Source organism: Rhodnius prolixus, unplaced genomic scaffold (assembly GCF_049639745.1).
Source record: "Rhodnius prolixus isolate KJV_2025 unplaced genomic scaffold, Rpr scaffold_3, whole genome shotgun sequence".
NCBI lineage: Eukaryota > Metazoa > Arthropoda > Insecta > Hemiptera > Reduviidae > Rhodnius > Rhodnius prolixus.
Genome location: NW_027411603.1, coordinates 6072217 through 6091155, shown reverse-complemented (window position 1 = coordinate 6091155; position 18939 = coordinate 6072217). Strand labels below are relative to the sequence as shown.

The 18939-nt window shown below is 33.5% G+C and overlaps 2 protein-coding genes across 4 annotated transcripts in view; one reads left to right on the top strand and one right to left on the bottom strand.

Moving 5' to 3' along the window:
* LOC141453751 (uncharacterized) overlaps positions 1 to 15946 on the bottom strand; it is a 64591-nt gene extending 48645 nt beyond the window's left edge. For all 3 annotated transcript variants that reach the window (XR_012458162.1, XR_012458163.1, XM_074127323.1), the window contains exons 1-4: positions 15818 to 15946; positions 6514 to 6692; positions 4757 to 5079; positions 1422 to 1724 (exon numbers count right to left, since the gene is read on the bottom strand). The gene's annotated coding sequence lies outside the window, so the exon portion shown is untranslated. The remainder of the gene's footprint in view (positions 1 to 1421; positions 1725 to 4756; positions 5080 to 6513; positions 6693 to 15817) is intronic.
* LOC141453747 (uncharacterized) overlaps positions 1 to 18766 on the top strand; it is a 46473-nt gene extending 27707 nt beyond the window's left edge. Inside the window, exons 2-5 of the mRNA XM_074127317.1 lie at positions 15854 to 15954; positions 16088 to 16277; positions 17202 to 17657; positions 18253 to 18766. Of these exons, the coding sequence (XP_073983418.1) occupies positions 15875 to 15954; positions 16088 to 16277; positions 17202 to 17657; positions 18253 to 18429 (903 nt within the window). The 5' untranslated portion in view covers positions 15854 to 15874 and the 3' untranslated portion in view covers positions 18430 to 18766. The remainder of the gene's footprint in view (positions 1 to 15853; positions 15955 to 16087; positions 16278 to 17201; positions 17658 to 18252) is intronic.
* Positions 18767 to 18939: the final 173 nt, after the last annotated feature.

Genomic DNA, 18939 nt, shown 5'->3' with positions numbered 1-18939 from the left:
TTTATATAGTTTATGAGAAAATTTGCTAACATTTGAACTTGAAAAAGAAAATCCCGAAATTATGGACCTTTTGGTACTAACTACTTATGGAGACTAAGTTTTGTTTGCAAAGTTGTTCCACATAAATTATCTTACGGATATTACATTGAGTGGTTAATTTTTCGTAAAAGCGTTCGTTTTAACAAACTGTACAATGTTACACCCATTTACATTAATGAGAATTAAAGATTTCGCAAAAAAATCCGAGTTAGGTGAGCGCCGAAAGTGTGCATCTCAAAAAAAACAACATCTTTTAGAATATTTGAACAGCTTTTTCAAATAAAAATAAATAAATAAACCTAGAAATAACTTGCTTCTTGGTTTCTAATTCTTTTCGAGGATTTTATGGCAGGTTCTGGTATGTCGTGGTTGCCTTTCATTACAAAGAACTTGAAGTTTAATGAAACCTAAGTTACGGATTTCACTCTGTGAAATAAGTGTTCAAACTTTTTTATTAGGATTAAATGATACAAAAGAGATGATAGCGTTATAAACAGTCAACTTCAACTGATTCGGAAAAAGTAGAAAATAAATAATATGGTTCGGACTTTTGAACTTAGGTAGCTTATAGTAAAAGAAAAGAAAAAGTAAAAAAGAATTTAAAAAATTGGGATCATATATAACTACTGAAAGTTAATGGTTCTTAAAAGTCTCTTTCTCAGATTTACAATACTGCTAGTATTTTATTTGACAACAGCTATAAAAATCCTCCAAAAAAAAAAATAAAAAAATATTAAAAATCCAACTGAAATGACAAAGCAGACAAACAGACCAAAGGTAGAGCCTACGAGAGAAAAGAAAGATGGTAGAAAGAGAATTTTAGAAAGGGAGAACTTGTAAATCAATGCTTCAGATAACAAAAAAAAAAAAATTCTTCAGAAGTTCTCCGTAAGAGTCAGCCATAAGAAAAGTTTAATATCTACTCTGAACATCTTTTTTTTTTTTTTAATTCACACTATCCAAAACACCCACCCATAAAATAATCATTGCTTTTTCAATACTTAAGACCGAAAAAACATTTTTAGTACTATCAGAAAAGTACATATAAGTTAATTGAAAAAAACACGCTATTACTAAGATAAATTTTAAAGGCTAACAATTTTCTTAGCAATCTTAAAATAATTATATAACCCACAAATGTATATATGTATTACGATAAGAAAGAAATAGTTTTATATAATATAGTGTAAATAAAGAGTATTAGAATGTAGTCAGAAGGTAAAACAACCTTCCCTCAACAGTACCGCTACAAAACTTCTCTGTATGCAGAAAAATTCTTAAAAGAGAAGATCTGTATCGCTTTTTTCATCACAACACTACACCTTTCCATGTTTTTTTAAGTTAATACGCTCATTTACTTATCGAGAAAATTTTCAACTTACTGCTATGCCAGATATGAAATCAGCTTCCTAGTTTTAGAAGTACCTTCTTTTTATGCAAGCAATAGACGAGATATCTTCTACAGTATTCGCTGAAACATTATATAACAACACGAATATAAATCGTACAAGTGATGTCGAAAGTACTTTTCCCTTCAGTGGTAGGTTTTATATTGAGATGACAATGTAACCTTTTCAATTGTAAACCGAAGCACATTTTCAATGTAACCTTTTCGTTACATCTTTTTTTTCTAGTGGTAACCGTATTGCTATCAAATCCTGCCATAAATACAAGAAGAAATGAAACTGAAAAAAGACATTCAAATATAAAAGAGCAGGAAAATCTTGCATTTTATCTATTATATATTTTACCTTTAGTTATTCCTAATTTTCATATTTGGTTGATCGCATTGAATCAAGAACTCATCATATTAGAATTCACATAATTTTTATTAGTTTATTATAACAACACATTCCTATTTAATAGAGAAGCCATCGGATAAAACTTTAACTTACAACGATTTAACTCTTAATTTTGGAATAAATTTAGAAGATATTGCAAAAATTTGGTCAAAGATCATGAAAAACACTGTGTGAAAAGAATTTTTTAAAAAATTTCTCCCAAAAAGAAATTAAACCATTATTGTACATAAATAGCATGTTCCAAACAAACAAAGGAATCTGTGCAGGATTCTGTAACTTAGGCTGGAAACATAGTGGAGCGGCGAGCAAAGCGGCGATGATAGCGAAGAGCGAAGCGGCGAAATCAAACAGAAGTTAACATATGGGACCGCGCATAGTGGCGAGCAAAGCGAAGATAGAGCAACTCTATCTATTTCTAGTTTTTGTTTTTGCCGCTTCGCTCTTCGCTATCATCGCCGCTTTGCTCGCCGCTCCACTATGTTTCCAGCCTTAGGGATGCAACTAATTCGCATATTATTAACCTGAACTTATCAATATAAATGCAGAATCACAGAGTTCGTTCAGACCGAAGTGATTAGCAATTACGACACTACTTAGTCCTGATAAACCCTTTAATACCACTTTACCGTGAAATTAGTGTATATCATCAAATTATGAGTCAACCAATAAGTTATATGTAGCTACTTAATAGCTGCGATTAGCTTTAAGGAGGAAGAGGAATTGTAAGGGCCAGCAACCGGATTCGAACCCGGGATTAATATTGTCAATCATCTTGAAACAAAATAGAAATACTAATGATTTGATGAAATCCTACTAGAGTGGCCCTACAAGAAATAGTTGGTCGAGTATGCTTATTTTCACAAAAATGGCGGGGGAAATAATGGTTTATTTAGAGTGGGCTAATCTAGAGATTGTCTCTGGACAATCCCCTCAAGACAATGGCTAATTCACTACCCTCTCCGGGATCGGATTGTGCTATCACAATTAACATCATGCAAGGGTCGATATAGGACGAGCTCAACTTGCTGCACCCCTCACAGAAAGAACAAAATATTAGGAAATGCAAATTTATGATGAGGGAGATGTTCCTAACGTCATTCTTTTAACGGACGTGTTTGAGGCGCATAGATCAAAACTAAAGGATTATAGGTCCCGAATTTGCCCATAAATAAAACGTGTTAGTGATGTTTGTGTGTGGCTGTGGTTCAGGTAGGTGTAGTTGTGATGTGAATAAGTGATAGGTGCGCTATGGGTCTCACCAGTACCAGGAATGGAATAAGCCATATATGTATATGTAAGTCTAATATGTGTGTGTGTGTGTTTTAGTATAAGTTCCCTTATTGTGAAGAGCTACATACAGAAGAGAAGACGTACAAACGTGGCGACTCTTCTTTAACTCTATCATTAGCCCTATCTGCAGGCGGCCGCCCCAACTATAATTGTTGGTTATTATTTACATGTGCCACGTAATGGCCGGCACACAACTTCGATATATTTTGCCGGGCATTTTACTTCTCTCTCACTCATATTTTTAATCCCTTCTCCTTCATAGTTTACCCTTTAAAGAACCCCCTCCTCATCTCTTAAAAAACCTATTACAAACAATAAATACAATTCATAATGGCCCAACCTTCTCAAATCTATTATCATTTGCCCTTTTTTGGATAGCTGCTTTTCAGCAATAAACGCATCACCTACAATCTTATTAATTCAATTCATTCCCACATTAAACAGTTTTAAAAGAACAATATTTTCTTAGTGTCGCACCTCTAAACGCCTTTTTTCTTTTAAGAAAGAAAAACATCTGGTGAAACAATAATAACAAGCTGCTCTTATAGTTCATTACAATTAAGAATCACCATAAATATATTTTAAACCAAAAAGATAGTTCTTACAAGAGTTTAGTCTGTAAAATCTTTATCCAGAGAGGGAAAGCGTTAAAATCATCTCTTCGGGAGTTGCATGAATAGCATTTATGATTTTCCCGATTTAGGAGAGAGTATTTGTGATCTTATGTTATAGTGGACACGTGGGAAAGAACTTCAAGAATCAGTTGTTAGTAGAAGACCTCGGGACTGTATGGATATCATTCAGTAAATCCTTTCCGGCATACTATTTACGAGATTAGTGACTGAGCCACATTAATTCATTTGCCACAATTTCAATCAATGGCAGACAACTAAGCATGAGTACAGATTATGTGTTAATACGAAGGTCACAGCTAGTAAATTCCCAAATGAGCCCAAATTGAGGGGTCCAGGATCGACTATAATTATAAAAAGTATCAGTAATCTTTATTGTATTTTTGTACTAAAACACGTGTAACCTTTTTTTGTCGTCATGTTTGGAAATTATATAATGAATTATCAAGTCCAATAAAAAAGTAATGCAAACATGCAAGCTTTAAAGAGACAAACTTCTTATCTGAGCTTCCAACAAAATACACCATACACTACAAAGGTGACTACACAGATCTAATACTATGTTTTCACTTAGTTGCATGCCATGAGAAGTTCCCCAGATTTCGGTCTGATAAAAGAGGATTATCGAGGGAATTACTATATTTTTTCCTATAAAACTAATCACAATTCAGTTTTCTTTCCTAGTGTTAGATACTTGATGTTTTAGCCAGTAAATTATCTATAATTGGTGTGTATGTTTAACAACACACGAAGATGAACTGGTTTTTATTAAAGAGCATAGTTGATAAATGTAGAGAACAAGGCTATAAATTATAGCTTTAAAGACCAGAAGCTTAGACAAGATCTTTTTTTTCATGTGTAAGTGACTTGTTACGTACTATCTCTAACTGAAAAGCGATTTAAATTGTTTTTTTTTTTTTTATAATAAACATTCTTAACCTATGAAAGAAGTATTGCAATCGTGCATAATGTCGGTTTTCATAAAATACTCACTTTTGACATCCCTGAATAAGAGTATGATTCTGTTCTATCCTCCTCAATACCAATTACACCAGTGTTTAGTAAATCAAAAACAGAAAAATCCCCGTACATTCAAAATTTATTTTAGGTACCACTTAAAAACCACGGGATCCAGCAATAAGTTTTTGAGGAAAATTGCTTAATCACCAGCACAACTTGACTAAATAGAATTGTTTTAATTTTTTTGGTAGTAGGATAGAAGGATTTCCTTGAAAAACAGATAAATTTTCTTGATTCTTGGTTTACTAATTGGGGAAACACAATTTCTTCCGAAGTGAAATGCACAACTTCATAACCTGTACAATCAAAACAGTTGAGATAGGGCAGTAGTACAAGCGCTGTTCGTCAAAAACTGTCATATTGAAAAACAACCTTTTTTAAAAAAAAAAAAAAAAACAAAGCATAGCCTCGTTTGTAAGCGTAATTTTTTGCAACAATGCAGATCGAATAAATTTCGAGAAGAAAGTTGCCAAAAAAAAATTTGAATATCAGCATTTTCTGTTAAGTGTTTCAGGTTTCAGATGTTTGAGGAAGTGTTCTTCAGAAATTTTTCTTGCTGTACTTTTTTTTATTTAACAACGGACCGCTTAAATAAGTGAACCGATTTCAATGAATAAATAAATAGAAATTAAATTGGTTAATAAAATTATAAAATTTGAAGAAAGTCGCCCCTTTACAGGTGCTATTTTTATGAAAATGGTCCCGGTATTCGCGGAAACTTCATTTAAAAGGGAATTTGACGTTTCTGTATCTTTTACAGTTCTAACTCGTGTTAATAATTAGCATGAAATGTCTATCTAAGATTTGGAGATGGGAGTATTATCAGTCCACCGAATGTGCGACAGCGCCAGAAGGTATTTTTCAGTTTCTCTCACGTTTTTTTTTTAGGCTGCTGTAAAGTTTTTCATTAGGACACTAAGGCATGTTAGGTCTTATCACTTTTTTTTCGAAGAATATTGGTTTTAGTGAGATTTTAGAATCTTTTCTGAGAGAAGCCTATGTTAAAATTTTACTTCAATTTCACGATTTCATTTTGTCTTTTCTAAGAGAAAAAGTAAGTAAAACCTGTTTTGTGCTATTAAAAGGGAGCTACCTGAGAGCTATGGATCCGTGTTTGATTTCTGGCAACAATGTGCTCCCTCTTATTGAAGCATTTCAATCGTATCTTTTTAATTTAAAAGGAAAACAAACAAATGAAATTATATTAAAAAAAAAAAAAATTATATGTTATTACCTTAATAAAATCTTTTCTTTCTTTCTTTTTGTTTTTTTCTGTTTTGCTAACTAACACAGGAGAATTGTACGAAGAAAGGGGATGCTTTATATTTTTCTCTTTCACTCTGATTACTGGTAATGAGGGGCGTACAAACCGCTGGATCCGACATTGTCTCGTGGGAGAGAAGTTTGATGTATATGTCTGTATGTATATAGCAGATACATCTGTTTGGCTAGCTTAGACATGACCTCTTCTACTTCATCTTCAAACTACACTTACCAGTCCCGTGTGTCTGTCCGCACGAACAGACAATCATTTCGTCAGTGCGTGCAGGCTTTCCAAACTACATTTATATACTTCTCTCCCACCCTACCGCAACAAACTTTATTATATATATATATAGTGGTATATATATATATATACATATAGTGGTGGTATATCCATTGGTTTGGCCGTCCCCGCTGGGCAGTATTGCCCCCAAACCGCCCACGCTCTACCTACCTCAACCACTCACCTCTTCATCATGAACCACACTACTTGCAGCTAGATCCACAGTTTTTTTCCTTCCCTTCTTTACATGGTTTATTAGCTTTTTTGTTTGTGTTTTCTAGTTTCCAACTTTATGAGAATTTTTTTTTATATTTCCTTTTCATCATAGATCTTCGTCAAAAAAGAAGTTTTTCTTCTTAAATACTGAAAAAAAAAAAATAAAAACAGGTTAGAATTGTAATTTGTTATGGCATCTAACTTGATATTTTTTTTTATTAATCGTCATTAAAATATACACTCTTATAAAAAATATAGATGCAAGGAGAGCCGTTCTATTCATTCATATTTCCTGAGAACTGGTATTCTTCAGAAATTTTGGTGGCTTAAAAATATTATAGAGGTAAAAGATCCGAAGAAATGACACTTTAAACGAGAGCTTAACTTAATCTTTTCCTAAGACCTCTGCAAAAATTATATTTCCAGAAATTGCTGATGAAAGTGGTACTCAAATATGCACTCAAATAAGGTAAAAAAAAAGTATTGAATCAATTTAAAAAAAAAAAATTCTTAATTAAAAGAAATCTATTCAGTAAAGCAGTTTCTCCAGGCGATTTATTTATTCAAATTTGGAACTTTACTTACATATTGAATTTCTAATAATGTAAAGATAATGAGGTCCCGTACAATACACTAATATGGAACTATAATAGGAAGCTTAACTCTACGTCATCCAGGAACTGCCCTAGAATATATTTTCCTAGCACATTTTTTTGTAATAAAACTTTGTAGAGCTGTAAGTTTGCAATCAGTAAAACCAAGTTTCAAGAAAATCTTTGAAGCACTTTCGATAGCTAAAAACAAACAAAAGTTGCAAAATCGATCAAGTAAGACGATTGTTCCAATCGATTGATTTTGACCGAAACCTTATATTTATTTATTAATTGTCCCCCTCCGAGACACCTCATAATTACCACAAATTATCTGACAGAATTGAACAGATCTTATTAAAATAAATATTTTCATTGATAATTCTGTAGAACTTTAAGAAAACATCTTACCTGAATAACTTACAGCTGTAAAAGAAAGAATAATCTAGCAAAATACGAAACAATTGAATGGTATTCAATGTTTTTTTTTCTTTTTAGTAAAAGCTAACTACTAATAAATAAATGTATAAAGTGCGAATTGTTTGAAACTGCTGAAGCTGAACAATAACGGGTTTGTCGAACTTCTTGTTATCAACAACAGGCAACAGCATACAAAAGACCGTTTGCTGTTTAGCTACTGATAGCCAGCATGTACACTGGGCCAAAAAAGTCTGTGAACACTAACCTAAATTTTATTACTTTTATTATTATCTTATTAGAAACTTCTTTTATTTTCAAATGAAATATACTGTTCGATAGAGAGAAACTAGAGTTTTTCATTTTATATTCAATCTTTTATTTTTGTTCAGCAGGAATATCACAATTAAATGTTTAACAAAACAACACCCCAAACGAATGCAAAAAAAGTCTGTGAACACTTTGCAGAAATAAATCATTGTTACACATTGTACGTGAATTATAAATTTTAAAAACTTGTAGGACCTCCTATGTTCCTAATCACTTCCAACAAACGTGCTTTCATCGATCCTAATAATTTTGTGGTCGTCAATGTTGGAATTTTATCCCACTCTTCTAAAATAGCGTTTTTTAGTTGTTCACGGTTTCTTATTCCTCGTTTATTTATTTCGCGGCTGATTTCATCCCACAAATGTTCTATTGGGTTAAGGTCTGGCATTTGTGGAGGGGTGTTTAGGCGCCAGAGTGTATTATTTAAAAGCCATTCCCGAGTTTTTGGTGCGGTATGTTTCGGGTCATTGTCTTGTTGGAAGACAAACGTTCCCTCCAACCCTAATTTTTTTGAATTTTCTTTTAAATTGCGTCTTAATATATCCACATACACATATTGGTCCATCATACCATTAATTAGATCTAACTTGCCCACTCCTTTAGCACTCATGCACCCCACACCAGAATGTTGCCTCCCCCATGCTTAAAAGTAGGCTTCATATTTTTCATTTTCATAGCTTCATTTCTTTTTTGCCACACTTTTTGTCGTCAATCAGACCCACATACATTGAATTTCGACTCATCTGAAAAGATTACGGTTTCCCAGAAACTAGAAGGCTTAGAAACATATTCTTTCGCGAAATCCAATCGGCGGTTACTATTTATTTTATTGATTAAAGGTTTTTTCCTCGGGACTCGACCGCAATAATCGTATTCATGTAATTTATTTCTAATTGTATGTGGTGTTACGCTTACACATAACCACTTGATAATTCTTGACTGATTTTTTGAGCGCTTGTCCTGGGTTCTTCTCGAACAGACTTCAGAATTTGCCGTTTATGAAAGGAATTAAGTTTTGGTGGCCGTCCACTGCGTGGCCTACTAATCACATTTCCGTACTTTTTAATTATATTATGCACCGTTGAAGGGTTTTTTTGAACTATCTTCCCTATTTCTCGAATACTTTTTCTTTCATTTCGCAACGTCACAATAAGTTCTCGAATTGGTCTGGGAACTTCCATATTAGTGGTTAAATATGTACTAATTAGATTATTTATTCACAAAACTGACTGTAGTGGTTTCTACAATACAATAGAGAACTTTGAAACTTTATTCAATCGTTTTTCTGTTTGTTATCTTAATGTTTTTACATATTTATACAGCTGTTCACAGACTTTTTTTGCATTCGTTTGGGGTGTTGTTTTGTTAAACATTTAATTGTGATATTCCTGCTGAACAAAAATAAAAGATTGAATATAAAATGAAAAACTCTGGTTTCTCTCTATCGAATAGTATATTTCATTTGAAAATAAAAGAAGTTTCTAATAAGATAATAATAAAAGTAATAAAATTTAGGTTAGTGTTCACAGACTTTTTTGGCCCAGTGTATATGTACATATCTACAAATACTAGCCTTTTGAGCTAGTGTAGATTCATCTAGGTTACCTCTTTATATCCAAATAACTGTCTCTCTGGTAAAAAAAAAAAAAGTTAAAAATTAAAATGTATTATAAAAAATAAACTTTAAACTTTTCTGAGGATTTTGATAGTAAAGATTTATTAAGTATGATTATAAAAAAAAATTAATCTCAACTTCTTTAATTTTATTTTTGTTTATTGAGATTCCCGTTTTTTGTTTTTGTCTTTATTTTTATATTTATTTATTATATCTTTGACCTTTTTTAGATTTTATTTAGCCTAATGCTAATTATTAATGAATTTACTCTAATTTAAACGTTTTTAAATTACATTGGAGTGATACATCAGTACTGTTTTTTTTTTGTTTACTATATAATATTATTTGAAGGGTTAATTGTAGGAAGCAGTTTTTAACGTAACGACCGCTCAAACATTGTTGAAGCTTAACTTTGATTTATACTTTGCTCAATCTCAAGAACATAACACAATATTCCTTCAAACAACAATCTAACTACAGCATAGTAGTGCCCTACAGTTTCACCTTTCTGTCTGACCAGCTCATAAGGAACCGATCACCTGCTTGGTTGAAAAACTAATTATCAAAAAGAGTGAATATAACAGAGGCGTATGATTATTATGGATCCTAAAACCGCCAAAGAAAAAACTATTAATTACACTATACAGTAGATGAGGCCGTAGATGATAATCTATGAATTTTGTGACTATTAATGAGCAAAAACTTTTTACTAAATTTAATTAAAATTTTATTTGAAACTAGTAGCAAAGAGGCTGCAAAAATAGCTCTTTAAGCGTCAAAACTTTGCTTTAATAAAATTGAAAAACATGAAAGACACTCATTTATTTGTAAGTCCGATTAAAAAATTATGAGTTTATTAAAATAGCTTTTAAAATAAAACAGGCTTTTAAGAGATATCCTGATAACAGTTGTCTTATCGTTAAAAGATACGGATTTCAGCACTGAGTTAATACTCTTTTCAACATTTTTACTTACATTAACCCCTCTCTAATTGTGTATTCTAATTGTGTAGATTTGCCAGCATGAGTTTTTACAAGGTGCTAACAGATTTTGATGACTAAGATTAAGATTAGAAAACGGGACGGGACCAACGCCCCCACGGCACCGCAGCCACTAGAGGCGTATTGTGCCTTCCTCTTTTGAGTTGGGTACTTTCCTTGCTAGTTCTTTTTGCGCTACAATCTCCTTTGGTCTCAACGTTCCAAAGGTTTCATAGTGCAACCGCTCGAATAGCAACACAATCGAACAACAGGTGAGAGGCCGTCTCCTCCACTTCCTGACACAGTCTGCACAGCGGTTCCCGCGCTTACAAGCCCCATCTTGTGCAGATGCTTCCTGAACCAACCATGTCCTGTGATCAGAGTAATCTGATTCCTACCCAAACACAGAGTCTCTTTGACTCTTTGCTTACACAGATAAGGCATTATAGTCTAGCTGTGTTTAACCCCAGGACACATCACCCAGCTCTTTCCGTACTCCCTCCAAATCCAATCTCTAAGAACCGCACGAGCCGAACCTTTGGTGATCCCCAGGACAGGCTTCGGGCCAAAGAAAGGGGTGTTAGCTCCATTCCTGGCCAGTCGATCAGCTTTGATGACTAAAATAACCACATTTTTATCCAAAATGTTTTAAAAATAACCTTTGCTTAATGACGAGGCTACCGTTCTGTAATTGATTAATTATTAATGAATTAGTGACTAATTAATGGATCAATATACAATCCAGTTGTTAGTTCCCTCGTATTGTTTATCTTCAACATCGCCTTCTAAAGTAAAAGTGCTTTTGTTAATCTTGAAACACTTTACTCATACTTAAAATGTTATGAGTTTAGGAATTTAGGAGAGATGACTTTCTTGAAAGACTACCATATAGCGAGATCACCCCCAAGGGATGAAATGAAGAAGAAAAAGAAACGATTAAAACCTACACCTTCAATTTTGACTGAAATGGTCAAAACGGAAGTTGAAAAGATTATTTATTTAATTTTTTTACCTAATGTTAATCAAAACAAGTTAACTACAATTAGGGCGTTAACTAGTCAATCATGCAACTTGGTGAAATTGCAAAAATTCAAAATCATGTCATGATACACAAAGATTAGAGAAAGTAAAACTGCAAAGAAAGTTTTATTATATTGTACACAACAATAACTTCATTAAAAATAAAATAGACATTTTCAATTTAAAATGGACAATACAACAAAGTGACTCATTAAGAGAGACGTCACTTAACCGAACAAGAGGCACTAATTAGCTGTCACTGTCTAATGTGTACATTATCCAGTACTAGTTTTACAAGTTGACACCTAGCATAACAGAAAGTGTATTGTCCTTTCATTTGACTCGATTTACCGTATCGATTCTTTGTAGGTTTTTGTTGTTAAAAATGAACTAAACAAAAAATAATTGCAATGAAACACTATAAAAACTAAATCAATTGGTTTGTGAGTATCACAAGCATGGCTCTTTAAATAAATTAATATCGTTATAAATGACAATTTCTTCCATCTTGTGTTTTTCGCGTAATTACAAAAATGCTCTGTTCTTCCAATATTAAAAGATATAGATTTAACAAAATCAAAATGAAAATAAAATAAAAACAAAAACGAAAATGGTGTGAGAATAAAACTAAGTATCCAGTAATTATTTTTGACCGAAAGCTGCTGCTGACACAGAACCTCTATTTGAGCCAAATCCGCCTTTGGTAGATATAAACGGCTGTGTTAGAACACGGTTAAGGTAAGCCCTAGGATGACCTTGTGAATCTATTTCAATGGAGACCTCATATGTCAGGGAATCAATGACTTTCAAAGGATTGCTTGTTTGAGCATTGCGGGTACCAGGAAGGCAACACCAAACGTTCTCGTATAGTATTTGGAAGGCTCGCTGACGGAGGAAGGGGTGGAAACCTAGCAAACGCGGTTAATCAAAGATTAAACATCTCGTTAAAACTCGGCAGGCCAACTTCAGTCTTTCACGTTAGCTAGCGTAATATTTATAGCGAATTGTGGTCCAAGCAATTACAGTTGTCTATTTTTACAGCTTCGATTTCAAGACTTCACTAGAGTTCAACACGAGAGTTCTATCACAGCTGAAAACCAATCAGAAGTCGGTGACTTCTTCACTGTACTGAGAAAACTCGAAAAATTGAAAAACCTTTTAATCAGATTTTCTACAAAATCATTTTTCCTTAATTTAAAATGGGAGAATATAACACTTATAAAAGCACTTTTTTTTCAATTCTGGGAAGATGCTCAATTATGTAAATTTATGGAAAACGAGACTACGAAAATTTGAAAAGATTGTAATTCTTCAATTTGTCAGCAATTTGAGAAATAAAATGAAAGAAAATGTTTTATGAAAAAAAATTCTCATAAATATCATTTATATTTTTATAAAGAGGAGTAATTATTGTTACTAGTTAATAAAGTTGGAATCCCTACGTTATACAAGCCCCTTTGGGCCGTTAGAGCTACTAAAAAATAAGACTTCAGCTGCAAACCGAATCTGGTAAAACGTCTAGTCCCGGACCGAAGCTGCCCAAGATTACACTAGAAGACAAAACGAATCGAGCCAACATACTGAACTCCTCCACCGTCAACCTATGCCAATCAAAGAACCTAGGCCTAATGTACTCGCATCCTAAACAGTACGTGATAAGATGATTTGTTGTTCCCTGCTCTGTATGCATGAGAGTCTCCGAATACCACAACGTCCAGTAAGGGAATCTACCAGAAACCTCAAAAAGATTCGTGATACTTCCTACAGCATCTCGCTAAAAACCCTAAATGGCCAGCTAATCAACATTTCAGCATAGACCGCAGAGCTCAACTATAAAGATGAATGCTGCAAGGCCGTCCTCGCCCAACATATATTCGGGTAAACCATACGCCAACAGATGGTTCGAAACCGATGAGGGAAATTAAGGCTCTCTCATTTGGCCAGTCTCTAGAACTCCTCCATCATCCAGAATCCCCACTTAAGTCGGCGCCCAGACTCAGAAAAACCTCAACAGCAGGAGTTGTTACTAATAGTTTACTAGCCCATAGTAACCAAACTTTTTCATCCAGGGAAATAAAAGTTTCCAAAAAAATAACTATTCTTTCACTTAGCCAAGATAAACTATTCTAAAATAAAATGAAATTAAGCCCCCCCCCCCAAAAAAAAAACTCGGGAATTTTTTTTATTCCAAATCTTACACCTAAATACTTGAACCTCCCATCTGAGCAATTGACATTTAAATTCTGATTCAGCTTACTCAAAGAACAGTTATAGATAGATATAACGAGAGGCTAACAAATATGGTGAAATACTATAGACTTGAAAAATAAAAAAATCCTTTCCTGTTTTAAGTCAATGTTTGCCATCAATTTGTTTTAAATTAAATTAAAAAGAAACGGCCATCACCCATTTCTGATATTTAAAAAAAATTAATCCAATCAATATAAAATTGTTCAAGATAAATTATATGATAACATTTTCTAGTATAATCTCGTTAAATACACTTCAAAAGTACTATGCCGAACGAATTAGAGAGAACCGTTGTCGGCATTCAATTCAAACTTCCACATCTTCTTTTATACGATCCGAAATGATGTTTAAAATAACTTTTATTTATTCCATTTCCTTCTCAGGGTGATAGAAGAATTTCAAATTTAATGACTACTACATTTTAAACATGTCTCGTTCTATTTAATTTACAATCTAAGAATATTCTTTAAGTTGCAACAAATCCTTAAAAAATAGCAGTCAAACATCAAGATAAATATAACAATTGACTTTTTTAACATTTAAAGCGATCAAAAGAAGAAATTACTCATGTATTATTAATAACTCAGCAAAAACACGTAAAAGTATCTTGATCCGCGGCAGTTCAAGATACGAGAACCCGGAAATGAAATATAAAAGAATGTCTTACGTATAAAAAGAGTTGCCAAGATTTGGATTCAACTCTGCTGAATGGAAGCAGCAACGTTTCGGACATTATCAGCGGGGCGGGCAATGCAGCTGCCGACAGCTATGCAGGATCATGTCAGAGAAATTAGGACCGCTAACCGAGCACTGAGCACATTCTGATAGTTCAATGGCGACGCTTAACCTTCCTGAAAATGATGGAGGCAGAGGCCTTGAAGTGTAAAAAGACGGCCATCATGCCGGGTGGATGATGGTTTATCTCCATTTAAACTCTCTCAGTCTAACCTCGAGAGTCCATCATCAGGGAATTACCAAGGAAGAGAAAAGGACTATATGAGCGCAAAAACGTCAACATGGCCGTTCCCGGTGGAATCGCCGATGTTAATCTGTGGCTGGCTGACGGTAACCTTTTTTTAAAAAAAACAAAAACTGAGCGGTTTATTCCATCTACACAGGACAAGGTAGTTTCTACGCGCATTAAACAATAATAATAACAATCTTAGGAACTCAAAATGTAACTTTTCATTTCTAATGACTCACGAGTAGAGTTATATCTTATTCAGTTTTTAATATGAATTCATTTAACCCCTTTTTTTCTGGTCGGCTTCACGTCAACTATTGATCAGGTGTCGTGGACAAAATATTAATCAGAAGTGATGCGATTTTGACAAAATATACCAGAAATATGTCTATTGAATCTACATATGTATACTGTTCCAGCTAAATGAGAATTAAATAACCAATAAGTTCAAAACATTTATTAAATCATTGCAGAAAACCACAAGCACCATTTTGGTAGTCTGGGAACAGAGAATTGACCCTGTTTTTGGTTTTTGTTATTTTACGTTTTATTTTTTCTATCGAATTCGTTTTTATTGTAGCCCAAAGTTTTTCTTTGGGATAAATTCCATCTCAGAAATGTTCTCGAAAGTGTGCCGAGTATCCATTTATGTTATGAGTCAAATAACTTCTTCATTTGACTCAAAATGTTTTCAAATTTTGAACTACATAAAAACAAAAGGGTAACAAAAGTGGCTAAATTCGATTTCAAAACCCACCTTGAGCAGTATTAGCCTGTTATTACTTACAAACAATAAAAAATAATTTTGATTTCAATTAATTCACAGTGAGCACTCCAGGGTTAAGAGTTTTGACCGCTAAATGATGGTAAGCCCCAAAATGGTATCCAAATGAATTAAGTTCCAGTTTTCTATTATTTAAAAATCTCAAGGGACCAGAAAATGGATATTTCGATGAAAAAAATCGATTTCGAAAATGTAATAAAATCGCTTATAACCTAACTCAGTACGAAAAATTAAACAAAAATTTGATTTTCTAAGGCACATTGGATACCACATAAAGAGAAAATTTATAAGTGAATAGCATTAATAACAATTGATTTTATACCTTATAAATTAACAAAATGTTCATCTTGTTGTTCAGGAGTAATGGGTTGACTGGCTGATGGGTATACGTCCGTCTTCCTTATCGAAACCCAAGCTTCCCCTTACTTGGGTGTTGAAAACTGATTCATCTAAACAGAAGTAAACATATTATTTAATTAATTCGCCGTAAATATAAATTAGAAGATATATATAGTATGTAATAAAAAGCATGCAAACTTTATTTATATTCCACTAATTTGGTACTGTAATAATAATAAAGTCAGTTTTCTAGGGAAAACTGTGTGAAAAAAGTTGGAGAAACACCAGCACAAACACGGCCCAGAGAACCTTCAGTAGGTGGAAACAGCAGTGAAGGGAAAAGATGTCGTAGCAGGCATCGTAGAAGTAGAACTCCTAGACATCAACCGAGAGGCCAAAGATTTGGATATCAGATTACAGATATTGATGCTTTTCTCACAAAAGTAACTCTTTCTTTTATTTTGAAAATATATTAAAGTTAATTAAAGCATTTGATACTAGTATTTATAATTAACATAACCTCTTCATCAGTAACGTATTGTGCTCTAATGAAAAGCACCGCCTTTATCATATGCTTGTAGTTCACCAACATTGAAATAATTCTCATTCAGGAGTTGACTGGCTGATGGGTGTACGTCAGTCTTCTTATCAAAACCCAAGTTTCCCCCTTACTTGGGTGTTGAAAACTGATTCATCTAAACAGAAGTAAACATATTACTCTCCCATTTGCCTCCATTTGTTGTACTTCCAAATCTCAGATTCTGGCAGCCCAACAATGATTGGTAACTCGAGGTCTGAGCCATTTTGCCTTTGCGTTACTCTTATTTCTTGATTTCCTAGTACCCAGAAAAGGCTCACTTCTTTCCCTTTACGTAATTCACTAAGTATTCTCTTTTTTTTTCACCACCTTTGATGAATACTCCAGTTTTTTAAGCACGGTTTTCAAAGCAGAAAATTCTAACTTGCACTAACTTGTTGTACTCTAGTTATTTCCAGCGAATCAAACTCTACGATTGCCGTGTCTTCTAACTGAAAAACAGTCATCGGTCGTCTAACATTCACAATTATTTTTTTATCCCACATGGCTTATGAGAGATCATTTCATTCCTACCTTGAACCGTCCGTAGAACTGATCAAGCTTCATACTCTAAAAGCTCTAATTTCATAACAGACACGCCTACAAGTCCTCTAATGTCACACCTGAGCGAAACATCAAATGCAATTTATTATTTAATTGCAGCATTTTAATTTTTACCCCTGTATTATGCATCCAATTTTTTCGTACAAAAATTCAGTAAGAAAATTACTATATATTTTTAATTATTGTGCTAAATAGCAACTAACAGTCCTTTATATTTTTTCAACAGGCGTCAATAGAAACCCCAGGAAATATACCTGTAGTACTGTCAGCTCCATGTCTTCTTTATCAAACCCAATCGGGCGGACAGCAAGAAGAAGTGTCCTTGCCACTTGGAATGGTAGTAAACGCAGTTTTCAAAAACCAAAGCTGGCTATACGTACAAACACCACATGGAGAAGAAGGTTATGTTCGTTATGCATCGTGTCTACCTCTAGGCATCCTACCTCCAAGGCCTGGTCGTGATGCTAGCACACCATGTTGGGAATCACACTCTGATGTATTTCCAAAGCCAACCGGTCGTAGTAAAAGCGATCGTGGTTATGGTACCCGTTCGGAATGTGGAAGCAGAGCGGGTGAATCCTGTATGAGAGGTGGTGGAAGATCATCTTGCGGTGAAGAGACAGTTGACAGTTTGTATTTGGCAGCTGCGCAGCAGGCTCGACAAGGGCGAACTAATAGACAGGTATGCAAATCATAAAATTAAATTAAGTCCACACACACACACACAAAAATGCAGTCTTTTAATTTCTGTTTAGCTTACATAATTTATTTGACTTTCTTTCAATAGATAACATCGGATTAGGAAAAAAAAGTTTAAGATCACAAGCAGTAAGCAACCAAATATATGTCCATTAAAAGTACTATCAAGTTGAACCGAGTAAATACAGTAACGTGCTTTTATAATTTACTTTTTTTTTATTTTATGATAAAATCGAATATTGGTTCGTGGTAAAAAGAATTATGTTGGGTCGAACAAAATAAAAGGTCGAGAAACGCTATTCTAGATAAAATATCTTTTGACCATCTGAACATGTTTTCTATTCTTTTACCTTCTTAAGTGGTGACTGCAGGTTTTCTACACCCACTGTTGAACATTATAGTCTTCCACATACAGTGAACTGACTCATGCACTTACTCATTCAGTTTTGGCACTGACTTGCCTAAAAATATAACAATATTTCCAATAATAGATCTAGTAAATCGCCGTAGATTTGACTTGGGCATATCTTATTTAGAAAATATATGAACAAATTTACCTCGTATCTCTTTTGTTTCAGGTACTACTAGTGGTCGGCGCAGATTATTATGGTAAAGGTCACAATACACTGAGCGTGAGCAAAGGGGATGTAGTTTCGTTGGTGAGTTCTCACCTCAGAGATTGGTTCTGGGTGAAGAATCGAGATGGCCAGGAAGGATTTATACCAGCTGTAGTAGCAGGGCATGGCTTCTTATGAAAAAATAAGAAAAAAAAAAACCAAAGTGTTTAAATAGTGAAGCTAAATTTTATTTATTTATATGTATGTATAATTTAAAAAAGAGTATTTAGAAAGCATTGGTTAACTTTGTAAAGAAAAAAGAGATAAAGTTTTAATAAACTGATAATCCAAATACTCAAAATAACAAAAGAATGTCTTAATCATTAATGGAAGGTGAAGTTTATTTTCTGCAGTTACATGTTTGCAGAATAATATAACTTATACAATATCCATTAAGACATTATCAACGTTATCTGTAAAATTGTAAAAATGTTTTAATTTTTTTGTAAATAAATATTATTTAAATACAACAAAGTTATTTATTAGTGACAAAGACTAATATCTACGTTATTCAAAGACCCTTATAGATACCTAAAAAAAATCAACGAAAGGAGGGGCATCTACAAGATAAAACCTAGCTCTCGCATAGTACAGAAAAAAAAAAAATGCACATAGTTCAGTACCATTTAAAAGAATAATCTGCACAAA